The sequence below is a fragment of the Macaca mulatta genome, chromosome 6, assembly GCF_049350105.2.
Source record: "Macaca mulatta isolate MMU2019108-1 chromosome 6, T2T-MMU8v2.0, whole genome shotgun sequence".
In the NCBI taxonomy this organism is placed as follows: domain Eukaryota; kingdom Metazoa; phylum Chordata; class Mammalia; order Primates; family Cercopithecidae; genus Macaca; species Macaca mulatta.
In genome coordinates, this window is record NC_133411.1 from 63,413,021 (window position 1) to 63,434,833 (window position 21,813).

General features: G+C 42.3%; 1 protein-coding gene and 1 long non-coding RNA gene across 7 annotated transcripts in view; one reads left to right on the forward strand and one right to left on the reverse strand.

Annotated features, from left to right (window-relative positions):
* The first annotated feature begins 3,783 nt into the window (after nt 1-3,783).
* The window catches only part of LOC106998772 (uncharacterized), a 33,417-nt gene continuing 15,387 nt past the window's right edge, over nt 3,784-21,813 (forward strand). Inside the window, exons 1-4 of one of the 2 annotated variants that reach the window (XR_013418338.1) lie at nt 3,784-4,273; nt 11,220-11,463; nt 12,888-13,041; nt 14,103-14,261. This is a non-coding gene — a long non-coding RNA (uncharacterized LOC106998772). The remainder of the gene's footprint in view (nt 4,274-11,219; nt 11,464-12,887; nt 13,042-14,102; nt 14,262-21,813) is intronic. The other variant, XR_001445311.3, reaches the window with a different exon arrangement.
* The window catches only part of SLC38A9 (solute carrier family 38 member 9), an 87,861-nt gene continuing 85,901 nt past the window's right edge, over nt 19,854-21,813 (reverse strand). For 4 of the 5 annotated variants that reach the window (XR_001445296.3, XR_001445295.3, XM_078004081.1 and 1 more), the window contains one exon: nt 19,854-20,654. Coding sequence is in view for 3 of the 5 variants with exons in the window: in XM_078004081.1 (XP_077860207.1) it covers nt 20,489-20,654 (166 nt within the window). In the remaining 2 variants the exon portion in view is untranslated. 5 annotated transcript variants of the gene reach the window in all.

A 21,813-nucleotide genomic window follows, 5' to 3' on the forward strand; every position in this document is an offset into this window, starting at 1 on the left:
TCCATTACTTCTTATTTGCATACGTGTAATAGACTCACCGTTTTGCCAATAAAATTAGGAATACATAGTTCTGATTTGGGTGATGTAATTAAATACATCAATATTTTGTTTCTATGATTACCAGATATTTTGTTACCTACATTCACTTGAAAACCACTACTGATCTGATTATACAAGGGAGACAGGATTTTTTCCCTAAACCAGTGTCAAAGTTCCCTGAAGCTGGAAAGTCCCTCAAGAGGAGTGGTCTGGCCAATTCCAGCAAGTATTCTCAGAAATGTAATGATATAATCCTAACACTGAGGATTGGCACAGTGTATCAGCTTAGAAAAGTGCTTTTACATATAGTATGTTCTAAATTTTTCTGAACGACTGTGAGATACTTTGGAGAGGATTGTCATTATTATAACTACCCCTCTTTTGCAAAAGAAGAAACTTAGAATCAAGAAGTTATGTGATACATCATAGTCTAATCAGCTAGGCCATGACAAACCCAGGACGAGAAATGAGTTGTTCTTGCATGCTTCATCTAGCACTTTTTCTTACCACTCAAACATATATCTGGCCAGGTGAGCAAACTCTGCTAGGAGATTAGAGTACCAATTCAGTATCCTGACAAAGAATTTATCGTCAGTTACTTTTGACGGTGAGATGAGAAGGGAAGCTCGGGTAGTGAGGATAGCTGGAGAGTTGAGATTGAGGGTGCAACTTGGTGAGTCACCCTCATTTTTCTGTAGAATAAACTCAAAGCTTTTCTTTGTCCTTTCTTCTTTTTTGTCAAAATGAGTCTAATTCAAATGGACCCTACTTTGGGAAGCAATTCCTAATCACCCAGTCAAAATGTATCACTACCTCTTCTGTGTATTCATTCACATTTTCTGTTTTGTTGTTGTTTTGTTTTGTTTGTTTTTGCGACAGGATCTCACTCTGTCACCCAGGCTGGAGTGCAGTGGTGCGATCTTGGCTCACTGCAACCTCTGCCTCCTGGGTTCAAGTGACTATCCCACCTCAGCCTCCTGAGTAGCCAGGACCACAGGCATGCCACCATGTGTGAATAATTTTTGTATATTTTTTTGGTAGAGATGGGGTTTTTCACCATGTTGGCCAAGTTGGTCTCAAACTCCTTACCTCAAGTGATCGCCTGACTCGGCCTCCCAAAGTGCTGGAATTACAAGCGTGAGTCACTGCACCTGGCTCATTGATATCTTTTATTACAAGACTAATCACATATTCGACAGGTATCTGTCTCCCTAAGCAGCCTGAGAGCCACTAAGGGCAAGGACTGGGTCTTTTTCTGTGCACTCATTCAATCAATTGAGGTTTATTGCAAGCACCTCTTTGTGTTGCAACTTGCTAAACCCTATGGATACAAAGTTGAAGTTCCTAATCTATTTGGGAAAAGATACATAAACCACTAATTACAATCCAATGTGATAAGTGCATGCATTAAGTTCTGGAGAGCATAGAAAAGGAAACATCAAAACTATCTGGGATAAGATAATTAAGTACTTAAGACGGGGATTTTTCAAGCAATGTCCTGAAAGATATGGAGGAAAAAGAACATTTAGTCCCAGGGCATACCTTATATAAAAGTAGATGCAATAAAGGAACAGGGCCAGTCCAGGAATAACAAGTAGTTCTGTGTGAACTGGCATGAAGTTGGACAAGTACGAAGATTGCAATAAAAAGTGTCCTGGATACCAAGCTAAATAATTTAGACTTTATTCTCTAGTTTGGTCCTGCCAAACCTGGAGGCCACAGAATTGTTTCAAAAGGTTTTGTAACATGGACTAAATAAATAAGCCTGAAATGTGTGTGTAATTGTTTAAATGTCCGTAGACACTGTAATAATGTATTCAAAGCTGTGTGTAAGTGGTTTAGAAGTTAGAGTAGCTTTTTGTCATTATTTCTATCAATCAATAAACACTAAAAGTACAACTACTATTGTGTGACAGTACAAAGGATTTTTGTTATTAATGTCAAAAGGAGTCCTTATAATTAGTTTTAAGTGATAAATCAATGAGTTTTTTTTTTTCTTTTTGTTTTCTTTCCTTTTTTGGGCGGGGCGGGGGATGGAGTCTTGCTCTGTCGACCAGGTTGGAGTGCAGTGGCATGAACTCAGCTCACTGCAACCTCCGCCTCCTGGGTTGAAGCGATTCTCCTGCCTCAGCCTTCCAAGTAGCTGGGATTACAGGCGTGTGCTACCACGCCCGGCTAATTTTTGTATTTTTAGTAGATACGGGGTTTCACCATATTGGTCAGGCTGGTCTCAAACTCCTGACCTCGTGATCTGCCTGCCTCGGTCTCCCAAAGTTCTGGGATTACAGGAGTGAGCCACTGCGCCCAGCCAGAGATTTTTTCTTAAGAGAAAAACTTTTATTGCCTTTTCCCCATAAGACATGACACATTTTACTTTAAAACTTTAGAAAATACAAATAAACAAGACAATAAAAAAGAAACATCCAATAGTTCTAGCACTCAGAAACAACTAATGTTCACAATTGTTAAAATTCCAGCCCTTTTTCTATGCTTATGTATATAAACAAACATTTTAAATTTACACATATTTAATTGTAATCTCTTTACTTATATTTATAAACATCTTTTTGACATTACATATATACATCTGCATCACCATTTAAGATAGCTACACAGTATTCTAAGAGATAAATATTTCCTAATTTACCTCCTACTGTTGGACGTTTAGGTTGTTTCTAATTTTTGCGTTGCAAATATTAAAGAAATGAACATCTTTGTGTGTGTGTTTTTACATTTGTCCAATTATTTCATTAGCAGATTATATATATATATATATATATATAGAGAGAGAGAGAGAGAGAGAGAGAGAGAGAGAGAGATGGAGTCTTGCTTTGTCACCCAGGCTGGAGTGCAGTGGCATGGTCTCGGCTCACTGCGACCTCCACCTCCTGGGTTCACGTGATTCTCCTGCCTCAGCCTCCCAAGTAGCTGGGACTACAGGTGCCTGCCATCACGCCTGGCTAATTATTGTAATTTTAGTAGAGACGGGGTTTCACCATGTTGACCAAGCTGGTCTCGAACTCCTGACCTCAGGTGATCCACCCGCTTTGGTCTCCCAAAGTGCTGGGATTACATGTATGAGCCACCACTCTCGGTCTCATTAGGATATTACATTGGAAATGATTCAAGGCATATGTGCATTTTGAGGCTTTGATATACATTGCTAAATTACCTTCCAAAAGTCTGTACCCACATTTATAGCTACACTTTGTGTATAAGTGTCCATGTTCTACACTTTTATCAGGGTATTAGTAATAGTAGATTTGGCAAGTAGCAAAAAATATTAAAATTTTCCTTAACAGTGAAGTTGAACTTTTTTTCTTTAACAACTTTGAGAGATTATTTACATTAAATTACCATATAATGAAGCCATTAATTTACCATAAATTATCATAAAATTCAGCCAATATAAGTGTACAATTTAATGATTTTAGAAAATATATAGTCTGCAACCATTACGACAATCCGCTTTTAGAACATTTCTAACACCCTAGCAAGTTCCCCTCTGCCCATTTAATGTCTGCTTCCATCCCCAGTCCTAGGATAACACTGTTTTGCTTTCTATTTCTATAAAGTTGCCCTTTCTAGACATTTCATATATATAGAACCAGACAATACGTAGTCTTTTGCATCTGGCCTTTTTCAGTTAAGTCTGTTTTGGCCCTTGCCCACTTTTCTTTTCTGTTTTTTAGACAGGGTCTTGCTCTGTTGCCTAGGGTAGAGTGCAGTGGTAGAATCATAGCTCATTGTTGCAACCTCAAACGCCTAGGCTCAAGCAGTCCTAACACCTCAGCCTCCTGAGTAGCTGGGACTGAGAGGTGAAGCCAGCTGGACTTCTGGGTCAGTTGGGGACTTGAAGAACTTTTCTGTGGCTAGCTAGAGGTTTGTAAAATGGATGAATCAGCACCCGGTAAAATGGATCAATCAGTGCTCTGTAAAATGGACCAAACAGCAGGACATGGGTGGGGACAAATAAGGGAATAAAAGCAGGGCACCCCAGCCAGCAGCGGCAACCCGCCTGGGTCCCCTTCCATGATGTGGAAGCTTTGTTCTTTTGCTCTTCACAACAAATCTTGCTGCTGCTCATTCTTTGGGTCTGTGCCACCTTTAAGAGCTGTAACGCTCACCATGAAGGTCTGCAGCTTCATTCTTGAAGTCAGTGAGACCAAGAACCCACTGGAAGGAACCAACTCTGGACACATCTTGGTGACCCAGATGGGACTAGCGCCAAGTCGTGAGTACCACTGGACCCCTTTGACTTGCTATTCTATCCTATTTTTTCCTTAGAATTTGGGGGCTAAACACCGGGCACCTGTCAGCCAGTTAAAAGCAACTAGCGCGGCCACCGGACTAAAGACACAGGTGTCAGGCTTTCTGGGAAAGCCTGAACTCTCTTCAGAGTTGGGAATGTTGGTCTGCCTGGAACCAGCTTCCACTTTTCCTGTACTTCTGGGCCAAGCCGAGGGTCAACAGAGAGGAAAGCCATTCAGCTCTGGGGTTCCCACAAAAAGTTGGCTGACCTTGCAGCCATGAGCGGAACTCTCAAAGTCACATTGCCCAAGCGAGACTCTCCCATCTATCCTATCTATCCTGACCCTTGCCTCCTGAGTCCTAATGCCTGTCAGACAAACTTCCTCCCACCTCTCTTCTTTGAGGCTAGTCCCACTTCTAAAAACCACTCCCGGTCACTGATACTCTTCTAGTATCTCCTATAAGAATGACTTCTAGTAGAAATTTCAAGACTCCGTTCCCGTCCTTGGGCACCCGGGCTCACCAATTAGAAAGACATAATTTTTGCCCAAAGCCCCATCTGGGGGGCAGGGGACTATTTGGAATTTTAGAATCCCTCCTCAGACTAGCAGGTCTAACAAAGGCTATTCCCAAAGCTAGGATATGGGGAGCCTCAGAAATTATATCCTTCCTATCCATATGATGAGAAGTGCGGAGAAAAGGCGTCACTCTTCCAACCCTGGGGATCCCTTCCCTCCCTCAGGTTATAGCCCTCCACTCCATTTTGAGGCATACCATCTTTATAGGACGGGGTAAGGTCCCAATACTAACAGGAGAAAATGCTTAGGACTCTAACAGGTTTTCAAGAATGCGTCGGTAAGGGCCACTAAATCTGATTTTTCTTGGTCCTCTTTGTGGTCTAAGAGGAAAGGCAAGGGGCTGGTTTTTGAGAATGCGTTGGTAAAGGCCACTAAATCCGACCTTCCGTGGTCCTCTTTGTGGTCTAAGAGGAAAATTAGTGTTTCTGCTGCTGTATCAGTGAGCTCAACTATTCTGATCAGCAGGGTCCAGGGACTGTTGCAGGTTCTTAGGTAGAAACAAACCAAAATTGTGGGTGTTTTTTTCTCTCAGATGGGAAACACTCAGGCATCAACAGGCTCACTCTTGAAATGCATTCTAAGCCATTGGGACTAATTGGACTTGCAAACCCTGAAAAAGAGGTGGCTCATTTTTTTCCGCACTATGGCCTGGCCCTGGTATTCTCTCTCTGATGGGGAAAAATGGCCACCTGAGGGAAGTATAAATTACAGTACTATCCTGCAGCTTGAACTTTTTTGTAAGAGGGAAGGCAAACGGAGTGAAATACCTTATGTCCAAGCTTTCTTTTTCACTGAAGGATAATCCACAACTATGCAAAACTTGCAGTTTACATCCCACAAGAGGACCTCTCAGCTTACCGCCATATCCTATCCTCCCTTTAGCTCCCCTTCCTATTAATGATAAGCCTCCTCTAATCTCCCCCTCCCAGAAGGAAACAAGCAAAGAAATCTCCAAAGGACCACAAAAACCCCCGGGCTATCGGTTATGTCCCCTTCAAGCTGTAGGGGGAGGAGAATTTGGCCCAACCCAGGTACATGTACCCGTCTCTCTCTCTGATTTAAAGCAGATCAAGGTAGACCTGGGGAAGTTTTCAGATGATCCTCATAGGTACGTAGATGTCCTACAGGGTCTAGGGTAAACCTTTGACCTCACTTGGAGAGGTGTCATGCTATTGTTAGATCAAACCCTGGCCTTTAATGAAAAGAATGCAGCTTTAGCTGCAGCCTGAGAGTTTGGAAATACCTGGTATCTTAGTCAAGTGAATGATAGGATGACAGCCAAAGAAAGGGACAAATTCCCTACCAATTAGCAAGCCATCCCCAGTATGGATCCCCACTGGGACCTCGACTCGGATCATGGGGACTGGAGTCGCAAACATCTGCTGACCAGTGTTCTAGAATGACTAAGGAGAATCAGGAAAAAGTCCATGAATTACTCAGTGATGTCCACCATAACTCAGGGAAAGGAAGAAAATCCTTTTGCCTTCCTCAAGCAGCTACGGGAGGCCTTAAGAAAATATACTCCTCTGTCATCTGACTCACTCGAGGGTCGATTGATCCTCAAAGGTAAGTTTATTATCCAATCAGCAGCAGATATCAGGAGAAACCTCCAAAAGCGAGCTGTGGGCTCTGAACAAAATCTGGAGGCATTATTAAACCTGGCAACCTCGGTGTTCTATAATAGGGACCAAGAGGAACAGTCCGAGAAGGAAAAGCGAGATCAGAGAAAGGCCACAGCCTTAGTCATGGCCCTCAGACAAACAAACCTTGGTGGTTCAGAGAGGACAGAAAATGGAGCAGGCCAATCACCCGGTAGGGCTTGTTACCAGTGTGGTTTGCAAGGACACTTTAAAAAAGATTGTCCAATGAGAAACAAGCTGCCCCCTTGCCCATGTCCACTATACTGAGGCAATCACTGGAAGGTGCACTGCCTCAGAGGACAAAGGTTCTCTGGGCCAGAAGCCCCCAACCAGATGATCCAACAACAGGACTGAGGGTGTCTGGGGCAAGCACCAGCTCATGTCATCACCCTCACTGAGCCCCGGGTACATTTAAACATTGAGGGCCAGGAAATTGACTTCCCCCTGTACACTGGTGCGGCCTTCTCAGTGTTAATCTCCTGCTCCGGACAGCTGTCCTCAAGGTCCGTTACCATCTGAGGGGTCCTGGGACAGCCTGTAACCAGGTATTTCTCCCACCTCCTCAGTTGTAATTGGGAGACTTTGCTCTTTTCACATGCCTTTCTTGTTATGCCTGAAAGTCCCACACCCTTTCTTATTAGGGAGGGATATATTAGCCAAAGCCAGAGCTATTATCTACATGAATATGGGGAACAAGTTACCCATTTGTTGTCCCCTGCTTGACGAGGGAATCAACCCTGAAGTCTGGGCATTGGAAGGACAATTTGGAAGGGCAAAAAATGCCTGCCCGTCCTAGTCCAAATCAGGCTAAAAGACCCCATCACTTTTCTTTATCAAAGGCCTGAAGCTCATAAAGGATTACAGGATATTGTTAGACATTTAAAAGCTCAAGGATTAGTAAGAAAATGCAGCAGTCCCTGCAACACCCCAATTCTAGGAGTACAAAAACTGAATGGTCAGTGGAGACTAGTGCAAGATCTTAGACTCATCAATGAGGCAGTAATTTCCCTATACTCAGCTGTACCCAATCCCTATACCCTGCTCTCTCAAATACCAGAGGAAGCAGAACGGTTCATGGCTCTGGACCTCAAGGATGCCTTCTTCTGTATTCCCCTGCACTCTGACTCCAAGTTTCTCCTTGCCTTTGAGATCCCACAGACCACACGTCCCAACTGATGTGGATGGTCTTGCTCCAGGGGTTTACGGATAGCCCTTATCTCTTTGGTCAGGCACTGACCCAAGATCCAGGCCACTTCCCAAGTCCAGGCACTCTAGTCCTTCAGTATGTGGATGATTTACTTTTGGCTACCAGTTCAGAAGCCTCATGCCAGCAGGCTACTCTAGATCTCTTGAACTTTCTAGCTAATCAGGGTGCAAGGCGCCTAAATTGAAGGCCCAGCTCTGCCTATGACAAGTCAAATATCTAGGCCTAATCTTAGCCAGAGGAACCAGGGCCCTCAGCAAGGATTGAATACAGCCTATACTGACTTATCCTCGCCCTAAGACATTAAAACAGTTGCGGGGCTCCTTGGAATCACCGGCTTTTGCTGACTATGGCTACCTGGATACAGTGAGATAGCCAGGCCCCTCCATACTCTAATCAAGGAGACCCAGAGGGCCTCCCATCTAGCAGAATGGGAACCAGAGGCAGAAACAGCCTTCAAAACCTTAAAGCAGGCCCTAGTGCAAGCTCTAGTCTTAAGCCTTCCTGTAGGATAAAACTTCTCTTTATATGTCACAGAGAGAGCAGGGATAGCTCTTGGAGTCCTTACTCAGACTTGTGGGACAACCCCACAACCAGTGGCATACCTAAGTAAGGAAATTGATACAGTAGCAAAAGGCTGGCCTCACTGTTTACAGATAGTTGAGGCGGTGGCCATCTTAGTATCAAAGGCTATCTGAATAATACAAGGAAGGGATCTCACTGTCTGGACTACTCATGATGTAAATGGCATACGAGCCGCCAAAGAAAGTTTATGGCTATCAGACAACTGTCTGCTTAGATACCAGGTGCTACTCCTTGAGGGACTGGTGCTTCAAATACACACGTGTGTGGCCCTCAACCCTGCCACTTTTCTCCCAGAGGATGGGGAACCAATCAAGCATGACTGCCAACAAATGATAGTCCAGACTTATGTCGCCTGAGAGGATCTCTTAGAAGTCCCCTTAGCTAATCCTGAGTTTAACCTATATACCGATGGAAGTTCATTTGTGGATAATCGGATACAAAAGGCAGGTTATGTCATAGTTAGTGATGTAACAGTACTTGAAAGTAAGCCTCTTCCCCAAGGAACCAGCACCTAGTTAGCAGAACTAGTGGCACTTACCCGAGCCTTAGAACTGGAAAAGGGAAAAAGAATAAATGTATATACAGATAGCAAGTATTCTTATCTAATCCCACATACCCATGCTGCAATATGGAAAGGGAGTTCCTAACCTCTGGGGGAACCGACATTAAATGCCACAAGGAAATCATGAAATTATTGCATGTAGTGCAAAAACCCAAGGAGGTGGCAGTCTTACACTGCCAAAGCCATCAAAAAGGTGAAGGAGCAAGCACGGAAGGAAACTGTCAGACAGATGCTGAGGCCAAAATTGCTGTCAGGTGGAACCTCCTGTCAGAAATACCTACGGAAGGACCCTTGGTATGGAACAACCCTCTCCAAGAGATTAAGCCCCAATATTCCCCGACTGAAACAGAATGGGGACTTTCACGGGGGCATAGTTGTCTCCCCTTGTAGTGGTTAACGACAGAGAGACAAAGAGGGAGTCACAGAGAAAGAAAGAGAGAGCGAGAGGGGAAGAACAGAAAGTCAAAGAGAATGAGAGAGGGGGGAAAACAGAAAGTCAAAGAGAGAAGGAAAGAGAGAGAGGAAGAGACAGAGAGACAAAGAGGAGGTCAGAGAGAAAGAGACAGACAAATAAGGAGTCAAAGAGAGAGAAGTAGTAAAGAAAAAACAGTGTACACTATTCCTTTAAAAGCCAGGGTAAATTTAAAACCTATACTTGATCATTGAAGGTCTTCTCCATGACCCTATAATACTCCAATACCACCTTGTTGTCAGTGTAAACAAGGGCGTAGCCCAAAAACAGGGAGGCACTGACAACCCATAGCCTTCCTATCAAAAATCCTTCACCCATCAGGTTTCCTAACAGGGGATCTAAATCTTAATTCATTACCATACAAAGGTCCGACCAGACCTAGGAAGAACTCCCTTCAGGACAGGACAATAGATGGTTTCTCCCTGGTGATTAAGGGAAAAAGACACAATGGGTATTCAGTAAGTGATAAAGAAACTCTTGTAAAAGCAGAGTTAGGGAAATTGCCTAATAATTGGTCTACTCAAACGAGCTGTTTGCACTCAGCTAAACCTTAAAGTACTTACAGAATCAGGAAGGAGCCATCTATACTAATTTTAAGTTAATATGGACTGAATGAGGTCTTGTTAATAGCAAAGAATAATTGATATCCCAGTCCGGCGTGGTGGCTCATGCCTGTAATCCCAGCACTTTGGGAGGCTGAGGCAGGTGGATCATGAGGTCAGGAGTTCAAGACCAGCCTGGCCAAGATGGTGAAACCCCGTCTCTACTAAAAAAAAAAAAAATACAAAATTAGCTGGGCGTGGTGGTGGGTGCCTGTGATCCCAGCTACTCAGGAGGCTGAGGCAGGAGAATCGCTTGAACCCGGGAGGCAGAGTCTGCAGTGAGTCGAGATCATGTCACTGCACTCTACCCTGGGTGACAGAGCAAGACTCTGTCTAAAAAAACAAAAAACAAATTGATATCCCAAACTTACAAGGTTTTCTTTTTTTTTTTTTTTTTGAGACGGAGTCTTGCTCTGTCGCCCAGGCTGGAGTGCAGTGGCCGGATCTCAGCTCACTGCAAGCTCTGCCTCCCGGGTTCAAGCCATTCTCCTGCCTCAGCTTCCCGAGTAGCTGGGACTACAGGCGCCCGCCACCTCGCCCGGCTAGTTTTTTGTATTTTTTAGTAGAGACGGGGTTTCACCGTGTTAGGCAGGATGGTCTCGATCTCCTGACGTTGTGATCCACCCGTCTCGGCCTCCCAAAGTGCTGGGATTACAGGCTTGAGCCACCGCGCCCGGCCAAGGTTTTCAACAAAAGTAAAGTTTGCTAAAAGTTAGCAATGTAAAATATAATACCCTAACTTCTAAGCTTGTGTGGAAATCAGACCCTATCAGTACCCCTCAAAGTTCAAGTCAGTCAGTTCAGGGCCATACAACTAATAGCCCTACTTATAGGGTTAGGAATGGCTACTGCTACAGGAACCAGAATAAACAATTTATCTACTTCACTATCCTACTACCCCACAATCTCAAAAGATTTCTGACATTTTACAAGAAATAACAAAATCTATCCTTACTCTACAATCCCAAATAGACTCTTTGGCGGCAGTAACTCTCCAAAACCACCAAGGCCTATAACCTCCTCACTGCTGAGAGAGGAGGACTCTGCACCTTCTTAGGGTAAGAGTGTTGCTTTTGCACTAACCAGTCAGGGATAGTATGAGACACAGCCCGGCGCTTACAGGAAAAGGCTTCTAAAATCAGACAATGCATTTCAAACTCTTATACCAATCTCTGGAGTTGGGCAACACGGTTTCTCCCCTTTATAGGTCCCGTGACAGCCATCTTGCTATTACTCACCTTCGGGCCCTGTATTTTTAAGCTCCTTGTCAAATTTGTGTCCTCCAGGATCGAGGCCATCAAGCTACATATGGTCTTACAAATGGAACCCTGAATGAGATCAACTCAAAACTTCTACCAAGGACCCCTGGATCTACACACTGGCCCTTTGACTGGCCTAGAGAGTTCCCCTCTGGAGGACACTAACACTGCAGTGCCACTTTTTCACGCCTATCCAGCAGGAAGTAGCTAGAGTGGTCATCGCCCAATTCCCAACAGTAGTTGGGGTGTCCTGTTTACAGGAAGGATTGAGGTAAAGCCAGCTGGACTTCTGGGTCAGGTGGGGACTTGAAGAACTTTCTGTGGCTAGCTAGAGGTTTGTAAAATGGACCAATCCGCACCCTGTAAAATGAACCAGTCAGTGCTCTGTAAAATGGACCAATCAGCAGGACATGGGTAGGGAGAAATAAGGAAATAAAAGCTGGCCACCCCAGCCAGCAGTGGCAACGCGCTCAGGTCCCCTTCCATGCTGTGGAAGCTTTGTTCTTTCACTCTTCACAGTAAATCTTGCTGCTGCTCACTCTTTGGGTTCATGCCACCTTTAAGAGCTGAACACTCACTGCAAAGGTCCGCAGCTTCATTCTTGAAGTCAGCAAGACCAAGAACCCACCAGAAGGAACCAACTCCGGATACAGGACTACAGACACATGCCACCATGCCTGGCAAATTTTTTAATTTTTAGGAGAGATGAGGTCTCAATATGTTGCCCAAGCTGGTCTTGAACTCCTGGGCTCAAGTGATCCTCCTGCCTTGGCCTCCCAAAGTGTTAGGATTACAGATGTGAGCCACCATGTGCAGCCCTGTGCCTATTTTTCTAGTGGGGCGCTGAAGGATTTTACAGAGAAGGGCATAATCAGTTTCATATTAATTAAAGATAGTTCTCGCAGCACTAGAAATGATGGCTCTATCTTTGCATTTCCAACTCTAGGCCAATGAGTAGAAGTTTATCGCATTGGGCTTTAATCTATCTGCAAAAAAGATTTTACATATAATATGGCACTGGGGAGTGATAAAATTATTTGAATCAAGTCTTAGTTTCCTCTTCTCAAGGAGTGTCATAAATTTCTAATTTAGTTTCTAAAAAAATCTTAACATTAATCCTTTAAAGTTGGGCACTTTAGTGCAGTAGAATTAGATCCTTTCTGGAACAAGGTGGAGTATAAAGAAATGTTGCCTTACTCTAATGTTGCTCTTGGTTGTTTGTTTTGTGCATCAAGAGCACTTAAACAGTTCCTCATTGCTAAGATAGACTAATACTAGTAACTCTTTGAAAATTAAACAGTTCTTTGAATTATTTATTATTGCTGAAAATATATTTTAAAAGACCCATACCCAGGTAAAAACTTTCCAATCTAAAAAAGAAAAATGTTTGATCTCAACCATTACTGAATTTGTATCCCATGCTATTTTGCTAAATCCAATTTAATTGTTCCAGAAATAAAAGTTTAGGTTTGGTAAAAGTTGCAGTTCTTAAAGGTAATGGAGAAACTCAGAGCTTGACATAATCAAACAAAGTGACTGAAACGTTTCCTCTTATTCCTCCTTCTAACATTCCTTCCAAATGCCCCTGCACAGAGTGATTTATGGATGTTTTGCCTTAAAGTTGCTGTCAAGGCTCCTCACTTGCATGGGCTCCTTTTCTTTTTTCTTTCTTTTTTTTTTTTTTTTTTGAGATAGAGTCTCACTCTTGCTGCCCAGGCTGGAGTGCAGTGGTGCGATCTCGGCTCACTGCAACCTCCGCCTCTTGGGTTCAAGCGATTCTCCTGCCTCAGCTTCCTGAATACCCCTTTCACCAAGGATCTTTCTCACCTACCCTGAAGGTTCTCTGTAGGTAAGTTCTTGACTTAATGGGTTGACTGTAGCTATATTTCTACAAGTCTTCTTTTCCATGATTTATCTTAGACAGACATCTTTTTAGAAAAATCTGTTAAGCAAATAATAAAGTGTTGGAACCGAACTGTCCATTCCCTCCTGGGCAGGGGTCGCCGCGAAGGATCACTGACACGAGATTCACAGCAGAGAGTTATTTATTACTAGCGCGCTAGGGTCCCAAGCTCTAAGTTGGCCCTGGGACCCCGACTGCTTGTTACAGACTGTTTATATAGGCAAACACAAGTTCAAACACAGCTTATGGCGCGAAATTCAAACAAAGCTTAAGGCGCAAAATGATTGGGTCTAGCTATGGCCTGAGCAAGGTGTCTTATGCTAATTGGTTAGAGCAGGACCTTATGAGGTTTTTTTCCTGGAGTTGTTGATTCCGGGAACTTCGAGGCAGGGTGGGACCTCCGGAATTGGCAGGGTGGGACCCCATGAGGTTGTTTCCCGGAATTGGCAGGGTGGGACCCTATCAGGGTGGGTCCCTATCGAGGCAGGGTGGGACCCTATCCAGAGCCACCTGGTGTTAATTTTTTCTATATGAGGCCTAGTTTCTAAGTTTTATGAGGCCTAGTTTCAAAAGTAACAACATAAGTGAGTCACTTAGAATCCCCCATAGTCATTCATGTTCATTCTGTGACCACATAACCTTATGTGATTATCATTAACCTAGGTTTTTTGTTGTCTTTTTTTTTTTTCGCTCTGTCACCCAAGCTGGAGTGCAGTGGTACAATCACAGCTCACTGCAGCCTTGAACTCCCGGGCTCAAGCGATCTTCTCACTTTGGCCTCCTAAGTAGAGAGGACTACAGGCACATGTGTCACCATGCCTGGTTAACTTTATTATTTTTAGAGGCAGCATCTTGTTATGTTGCACAGGGTGGTCTCAAACTCCTGGCCTCAAGTGATCCTCCCACCTCAGCCTCCTGAGTACCTGGGATTACAAGTGCAAGCTACTGTACCCAGCTCTAGCTTTTTAAAAGCAGTTTTATGTTGATAAAAATGTTTCATTTTACAGAGATCTACTTACTGCAACATTGTCCTACATTCGTCTCTTCAGAACATGTGTATGATGTGACTACATCAGAGCATTCAGTTGAGACAGGCAGCAGGAAGGGGCAATAGCCTGGCATTTCGGTGACACCTGGAAGGATGACCCGGTTGTTGATGCTCAGAGGTTGGTGAGGAATATTAAAGTGTCAGAGACACATCTGGCTTGTTCACCACTGTATGCTCAGTGCTTAGCGTAAGGTCTGGCAACCAGTCAGTACTTAGTTACTGACTGAATGACTAATATTGAACCTGCTGACCGCAATTGTATTTTGTAATGGTTTTGGGGCTATGGAACAACATCCTAGATAATAGCAATTACCTTATTATTTTCCACAAAGAATTCCGACTAGTTAATTGATTGATTAAACAAGTGTATATTGAGTGCCTACTATGACCAAACATAATAGGATCACTTGGGATTGACAGAGCCAAAGGAGGAAAAATCTGGAGTGTGAACAACTTCCCATCCCCATCCCAGGCCTGTACTTTATGGCCTGAGATAAATAAGAATGGCCAGGCACAGTGCCTCAGGCCTGTAATCCCAGCACTTTGTGAAGCCGAGTTGGGGCGGGTCACTTGAGGTCAGGAGTTCGAGAGAGACGAGCCTGGCCAACATGGCAAAACCCCGTCTCTACTGAAAACACAAAAATTAGCTGGGTGTGGTGGCTGGCGCCTGTTATCCCAGCTACTAGGGAGGCTGAAGCAGGAGAATTGCTTGAACTCCGGAGGTGGAGGTTGCAGTGAGCCGAGATTGCAGCACTCTACTCCAGCCTGGCAACAGAGTGAAACTCCATCTTGAAAAAGAATAGAGAAGTTGAAAAAGACATAGCCTTATTTTGTTTTTGCTGAAGAGCTGGAACATAAAGAAAAATAATACTGGGGAAGAAGTAATATTACTTAGAGAAGGCGGAAAATGAGAGCCCTCTGTTGGCTTAAGTGGCTCTGGAGGATTAGATCAAGCTCTTCCAGGAACTGGGCTCTACTTAACATTCATGGGAAATATTCTAGAGGGAGAGGTCACAACAGTACATTGTCCTAAAGAGATAGTCATTTTAGGTTTCAGTTAACATAATGTAATATATGCCTTTCTTTAGGATCAGAACACTTTGGGGGGCTCCTTGGGGCCTGATGTGAGGCACAGGGGCAAAGTCACTTGAGAAGTTTGACCCTGCGAAAGATGGAACCCAGCTTCCTCCTGACCCCGGGGCCAGTGCTACCAGGCAATAACATTTCCCAGCAAAATGCAATTAAACAAAATCTCAGAGTTGTTTTCCTTCAAATTATCTTTGATTTAATTTCTTCTTTTGTATAAAAGACAACAAATTACATTTCAGAGAATAATGTTTAGGTTATAAGGTTCCCATCAGAGCTGTTTCACAATACGTGTTTACATAATCTGAAGTGAAGGCGGCAGTGGACTGTAAAACCGGCCAGCCAGGCCAGTTTGTGTGCATGTGGGGGATTGATTTCACTTTGGATCACAAACTAATGTAACATTCTATTGTTTAGGTGTCGACTAGATTTGGATTTGGTTTTGGATATTTGAATGGGGATGAAATTGAGTTTAAAAAAACCCAAAAAACAGCACCACCACATTCTAAAAAGCAATTAAGTCAGTGCTTTGTAAAGAAAACATACAATATCAATATTTTCTGCTGTTATCAATGAGTTCAAACATTTGACACTTTGAATACTGATATTTAAATAAGTCAAATCTTTGGTGAGAAAAATTTATACATTTTTCTGTGCATCACCCAATGTGTTACTAATTATTTGCCCTATTAATCCATTGTGCTTTGCTGTCCACGATTAACAGAATAACGCAATGTGTTCAAAATGCAAAGAGAATAAATAGCATACAGAAGCATTAAACAAGTCGTAGAAAACTTATCTTAGAGGAAATTCACCAAACTAAAAGCAAATACATTTAACCTGTATGATCGTATTTGCTAGTGAAGGTACCAAATATTAAATTTTGGACACTTATTAGGAGAAACCTGAAAATGGGTCCTTGCTGCTTGACCACTCGGCTTCTTTTATCAACCCTCCTCGAGGCTCCCAACGGAAAGGGATCTGTTTCTCTAATAGCCCTCAGCATAAATTGCCTTGCATCATAATTAGGTACACAGTTCCTTTACTAGATTAAAAGTTCATTTCAGATATGAATGATGTCTTATACATCTTTATCTCCTCCAAAGCACTGGACAGAAAAGTCTTTTACTTCTATAGTTAGTAGCTGCATTGCATTTGCAAAATATACTTAATATAAAATATTTCCCTTTAATATAGTCCCCTTTTATGAATAAATTTATTCCTTACGCCAAAGCATTTTTTGGGTGTGATGATAAAATTGATTTTGGATATCACCCACAGGTGTCAAACTTAATTTTCTTTGTCCTTTCTGACTATTAGCATACCTCATATTCATATATAGAATTTCTAAGGAAGACCCCTCTAAATAATCCATATTTTATTTTATAATATCCTCAGTTGTGTGTTAAGCTAAATTCAAAAGTTAAGCATGAGAGCAAAAAGTGAAAGAAATTCAATTAGAAAATTCAAAGAGATGACAGTAGACAAAGAAGGTCTAAAATTAGTTGTGATATGAATGACTTCATATCTCATCATTCTAATATGTGGGCCAGGATATACACACTGACAAAGAGTTCTCTGACCAAGCCAAATAATAGGCCGAAAGAGTTGATCTCATGAAAAGAAACTTAAGAAGGCAAAGTCACTCAGCATAAGTCTAATACAATATTTTAGAAGTTCTAAATTATCAAGTCTTTTTTTTTTTTTTTTTGAGATGGAGTTTCATTCTTGTTGCCCAGACTGGAGTGCAATGGCGCGATCTTGGCTCACTGCAACCTCTGCCTCCCGGGTTCAAGTGATTCTTCTGCCTCAGCCTTCTGAGTACCTGGGATTATAGGCACACGCCACCACACCCGGCTAATTTTGTATTTACTATAGAGACAGGGGTTTCTCCATGTTGGTCAGGCTGGTCTCAAACTCCCGACCTCAGGTGATCTGCCCGCCTCAGCCTCCCAAAGTGCTGGGATTACAGGTGTGAGCTATGATACCCAGCCAATTTTTTTTTAATTTAATCAAAAAATTGTTTTTTTGAGACAGGGTCTTATTCTGTTGCTCAGGCTGGAGTGCAGCGGCACAATCAGGGCTCACTGATCTCCTGGGCTCAAGCAATCCTCTCACTTCAGCCTCCTGGGTACCTGGAACTATAGCTGTATGACACTGTGCCCAGTTAATTTTTTATATTTTTTATTTTTTGTAGAGACAGAGTCTCATTATGTTGTCCTGGCTGGTCTTGAACTCCTGGGCTCAAGTGATCCTCCCACCTCAGTCTTCCAAGAGCTGGGATCACAGGCGTGAACCACTGTGCCCACATCAAGCAAGTCTTCGTTTTGTTTTGTTTTTGAGATGTTTTGCTCTTGTTACCCAGGCTGGAGTGCAGTGGCGCAATCTCAGCTCACTGCAACCTCCACCTCCTGGGTTCAAGAGATTCTCCTGCCTCAGCCTCCCAAAGTGCTGGGATTACAGGCATGAGCCACCATGCCTGGCCTCACATCAAGTCTTTTAAAGAAAACAATAGCAAAGATTCACATTACCTTTTAGTTTAGTAAATACCACATTCATTGTCATATTCATTTAGTTCATTAAATGGACAAAAATACATCAAATCTTTTTTTTTCATGTGTTAAAACATTCAAATACATTATCAAAAAGCAGCAATGAAAACTCTGTCTCCATCTCCCAAAGAACTGGGATGACAGGCATGAGCCACAGTGCCCAGCCCTGTTTCTAAAGTTTTTAAAGAGAAGGAAGGTGACTGGCGATAAGCTGGGATTGAACCTAGATCACTCACAGTGCTGTCTAGCTTTTGAATCCTATGTCTCTTAACGGAGTAAGATTCTGAAATCATAAAGATTCAGGGGCTCTCAAGCACAGACAGGCACTTTCTCCATTCATTATACTCCTTTTCTAAGAGAAATTAACACAGTGATCTGATACCTACTGCAGAATTTTTCAATTAACCAAACTCCTACTACCAGCAATTTATGTGAACAAAAACTTTTGAGACTATTTCCATCAGTATAACTATGTTCAAAAGGCTATTATTAACAGCTGTGAATTAAGGTTTGTGGTGATGAAATAACATCTGAGATTGATAATATTTCAGTGGAAAAGAAAAAAAAAGATAGGTGAAGCAAATACAGCCAAGTTTTATAATTACTAAATCTAGGGGATAGGCATTGTAGGGTTCACCGTATTACTCCATATTACTTTTGTGTGGGCTTGAGATTTTCAGAATGAGACTTTTTATTAACACAAAAGAGCTTTCAGAAATACGGTTCATCATTAATATAGGTCTATGGCTTTATGAATAGGACAGAAAGCTTTGCTGAAAGAAACTAAGGCTGATCTTGAATCTGGGCTCCTTACTAGGTTTACAAAAACCATTTTTCTTTTTCAAAGGAAGGAAATAACACAAATCCATACACTATCCTGAGAGGCGAACATACAATAGATTTTTAGACTTTAGCTTAAAATTAGAGAAATCTAGTTTTTTCAGAAAAAACATCACCATGTCGTATCCTGACCTGGACACAGAGGCTGTATTACTTGGAAAACGTGAATGTGGATTCTAGTTTAGCTTTTAGTTCAGAAGAAAAAGGAAGAGTGTCAATTCCAAGGATACAGATTCCTTAATCCTTTTCTCAGATTTAAGGAGTTTTTCTTACAGGGATTTAACTCTGTACTGTCCAAAGTGTGAACCAGAGCAACTCCCGTCTTGAATAGGAGTTAGGTAAAATGAGGCTGAGACCTGCCGGGCTGCATTCCCAGGTGGTTAAGGCATTCTAGGTCACAGGGTAAGATAGGAGGAGGTCAGCACAAGATTCACGTCATAAAGATCTTGCTGATAAAACAGGTTGCAGTAAAGAAGTCAGCTAAAACCCACCAAAACCAAGATAGCAATGAGGGTCGTGACCTCTGGTCGTTCTCACTGCTACACTCCCAGCAGCGCCATGACGGTTTACAAATGCCATGGCACTGTCAGGAAGTTAGCCTATATGGTCTAACAGGGGTAGGCACAAATAATCTACCCCTTGATTAGCATATCACCAAGAAATAACCATAAAAATGGGCAGCCAGCAGCCCTCGGGGCTGCTTTGTCTATGCAGTAGCCATTCTTTTATTCCTTTACTTTCCTAATAAACTTGCTTTCACTTTACTCTATGGACTTGTCCGGAATTCTTTCTTGCGCAAGATCAAGAACTTTCTCTCACGGTCTGGATCAGGACCTCTTTCCTGTAATAGTACTGCCAGTTACAGAAGTAAGCAGATGGAGGTCTCTTTCTGAAGGTCATACCTCAAACAAAATCAATCCTTTTTTGTGGTGCAGAAACCAGTCTACCCCCAGAGGACACAAAATATGCTGGGCTGAGGCCTCTTCCTTCCTGGCCCCTTTTCTGTTTGCCTTCTCCCCTGTGGGCCCCTCAGGCTCCTCTCTGCCATGCTTTCTCCACTGGGTCTGTCATGACAGCCTACGCTGGGATCTCAGGGATCCAAAAAGCAAAAGCACCCCCTGGGTCTATGGGGACAACCATTCTTGTTCCTATGCAAAATCTGGCTTGGGGAACTGTAATTTCGATCTAAGTCACTGGTACTGGATTAGAAATAAAAGAGTCAGACAGCAACAAACTCTACTACTTTGTTTATTTTGTATACATTTCATGATCCTGGGGATTACATTGACATTACTTTTGTCTCTACTTTTTCTTCAAATAGAGATTAAGACTCAGCTAAAAATGTACTTTATTAACACTGATGCCATGAAAACTTCTTTTTAAAAATGAGGTATTTGGTTTACTGTCCCAAACAGTAGAGGTTTGGGCAAACTGCAGAAATGGTCTAGTAAGTAAGAAAATGAAAGTGAATACACTGAAACATAAAACAGAAGCAGGATTTGGCAATATGCTGCTCTGACACCCTGAGAATTTTTACTGCAGGCAAAATAAATCCACCACCTTTTATCTCTAAAAGCAAAACCCAGCATGATTTCTTCCTAGGGCATACATTTCTATTCAGAAAAGACCACAGAATAAAGAGGTGAGTTAATATGAGAAAGGTAAAGACAATAAGATCATTCTTTTTGCCCCTTTCCCCACCCCAATAAAAACATACTTATTAAGGGGCCACTATTTCCCTTGCTTTCAAATTATCTTAGAAAATATTTAGAATTACACAACAGCAGCATTTACAAGTGAATTTATATAGAACTGTTGTCAAGGCTCAAAATATCATGAGAGCTCTTGAAAAAACAGTTGAGGTATTTCACATAAAAAACTGAACAATCAGGTTAGCCACACCTAAAATGATGATGAAAACGTGAAAGACTAATTTAGGCCATGTCAGACGCTCTTCTTGGTGGAGGGATATTATATAGATGAGAGATGGGTATATGAATACAAAGGCCAGGCCACACGCTGCTCCTGAATATCTGCAAAATAAAAGCTTTTGGGGTTAATATTCATCTTGCACTTTGCTTTTTTCTGATTTACAATTAAGGTAAACAGAGTACAATTTAAATTCTCCTCAGTCTGATAGCTCAACAAAAATTAGTTTTGATTCACTTGTTGTTGACATAAAACATCTGGGTTTAAAACTTACTTTACTTGCTAAGTTAATATAAAATATGATTTCTTGCTCATCTTTATAGCATCAGATTGACAAAGACTTTTTATTCATCCCTCAAATCTCTGTAGTTCCTCTGTGTTTGGGTGATTGTGGCTACTTCCTCAGAAACATCTGGAGTTAGGCCTCCTATCTTTGATCTTTTATAAACTAATTACTCATTCTCAGTTTTTGAGGGACTGTTAGCATCCCCATTTAAGTATGAGAACAGATAAATGCTACCATGGCATTCAGCATGAATATGAAAGATAATAGCAAAAATATACTTTTTTTTTTTTTTTTTTTTTGAGACGGAGTCTCACGCTGTTGCCCAGGCTGGAGTGCAGTGGCGCGATCTCGGCTCACTGCAAGTTCCGCCTCCTGGGTTCACGCCATTCTCCTGCCTCAGCCTCCTGAGTAGCTAGGACTACAGGCGCCCGCCACCGTGCCCGGCTAATTTTTTGTATTTTTAGTAGAGACGGGGTTTCACTGTGGTCTCGATCTCCTGACCTTGTGATCCGCCCGCCTCGGCCTCCCAAAGTGCTGGGATTACAGGCTTGAGCCACCGCGCCCGGCCTGCAAAAATACTTAAACATGAGACTGTCACAGAGAAATATGCACTTTCTTCTCCTTTTCTCTATACTTGGGTTTTCTTGAGGAACAGTTAAATAGGAACTTGTAAGCCCATTATATTCAATAAGCAACTGGCTAACAATCTCCTCCTCTTGTTCCTTGTTACTTTCTTAGGTAAGAGTGTTCCAAAAAAAATGACTCACTCCTGCTGTCTATAGTAAGAGAAATGAGATCATTCTAAATCCCAATTTCCCATGAGCATTTGAGGTACAACTTTATTCCTACTCTATTCATCCTGTCACGTTTTTAGGAAAAGGATATTAAAGAAAGCCATCTAGGGTCTAAACTCTTACTTAAACTCTTACTTTTTGACTACAAATGACATTGAAATATATTTTTGAGTAGAAATGGAT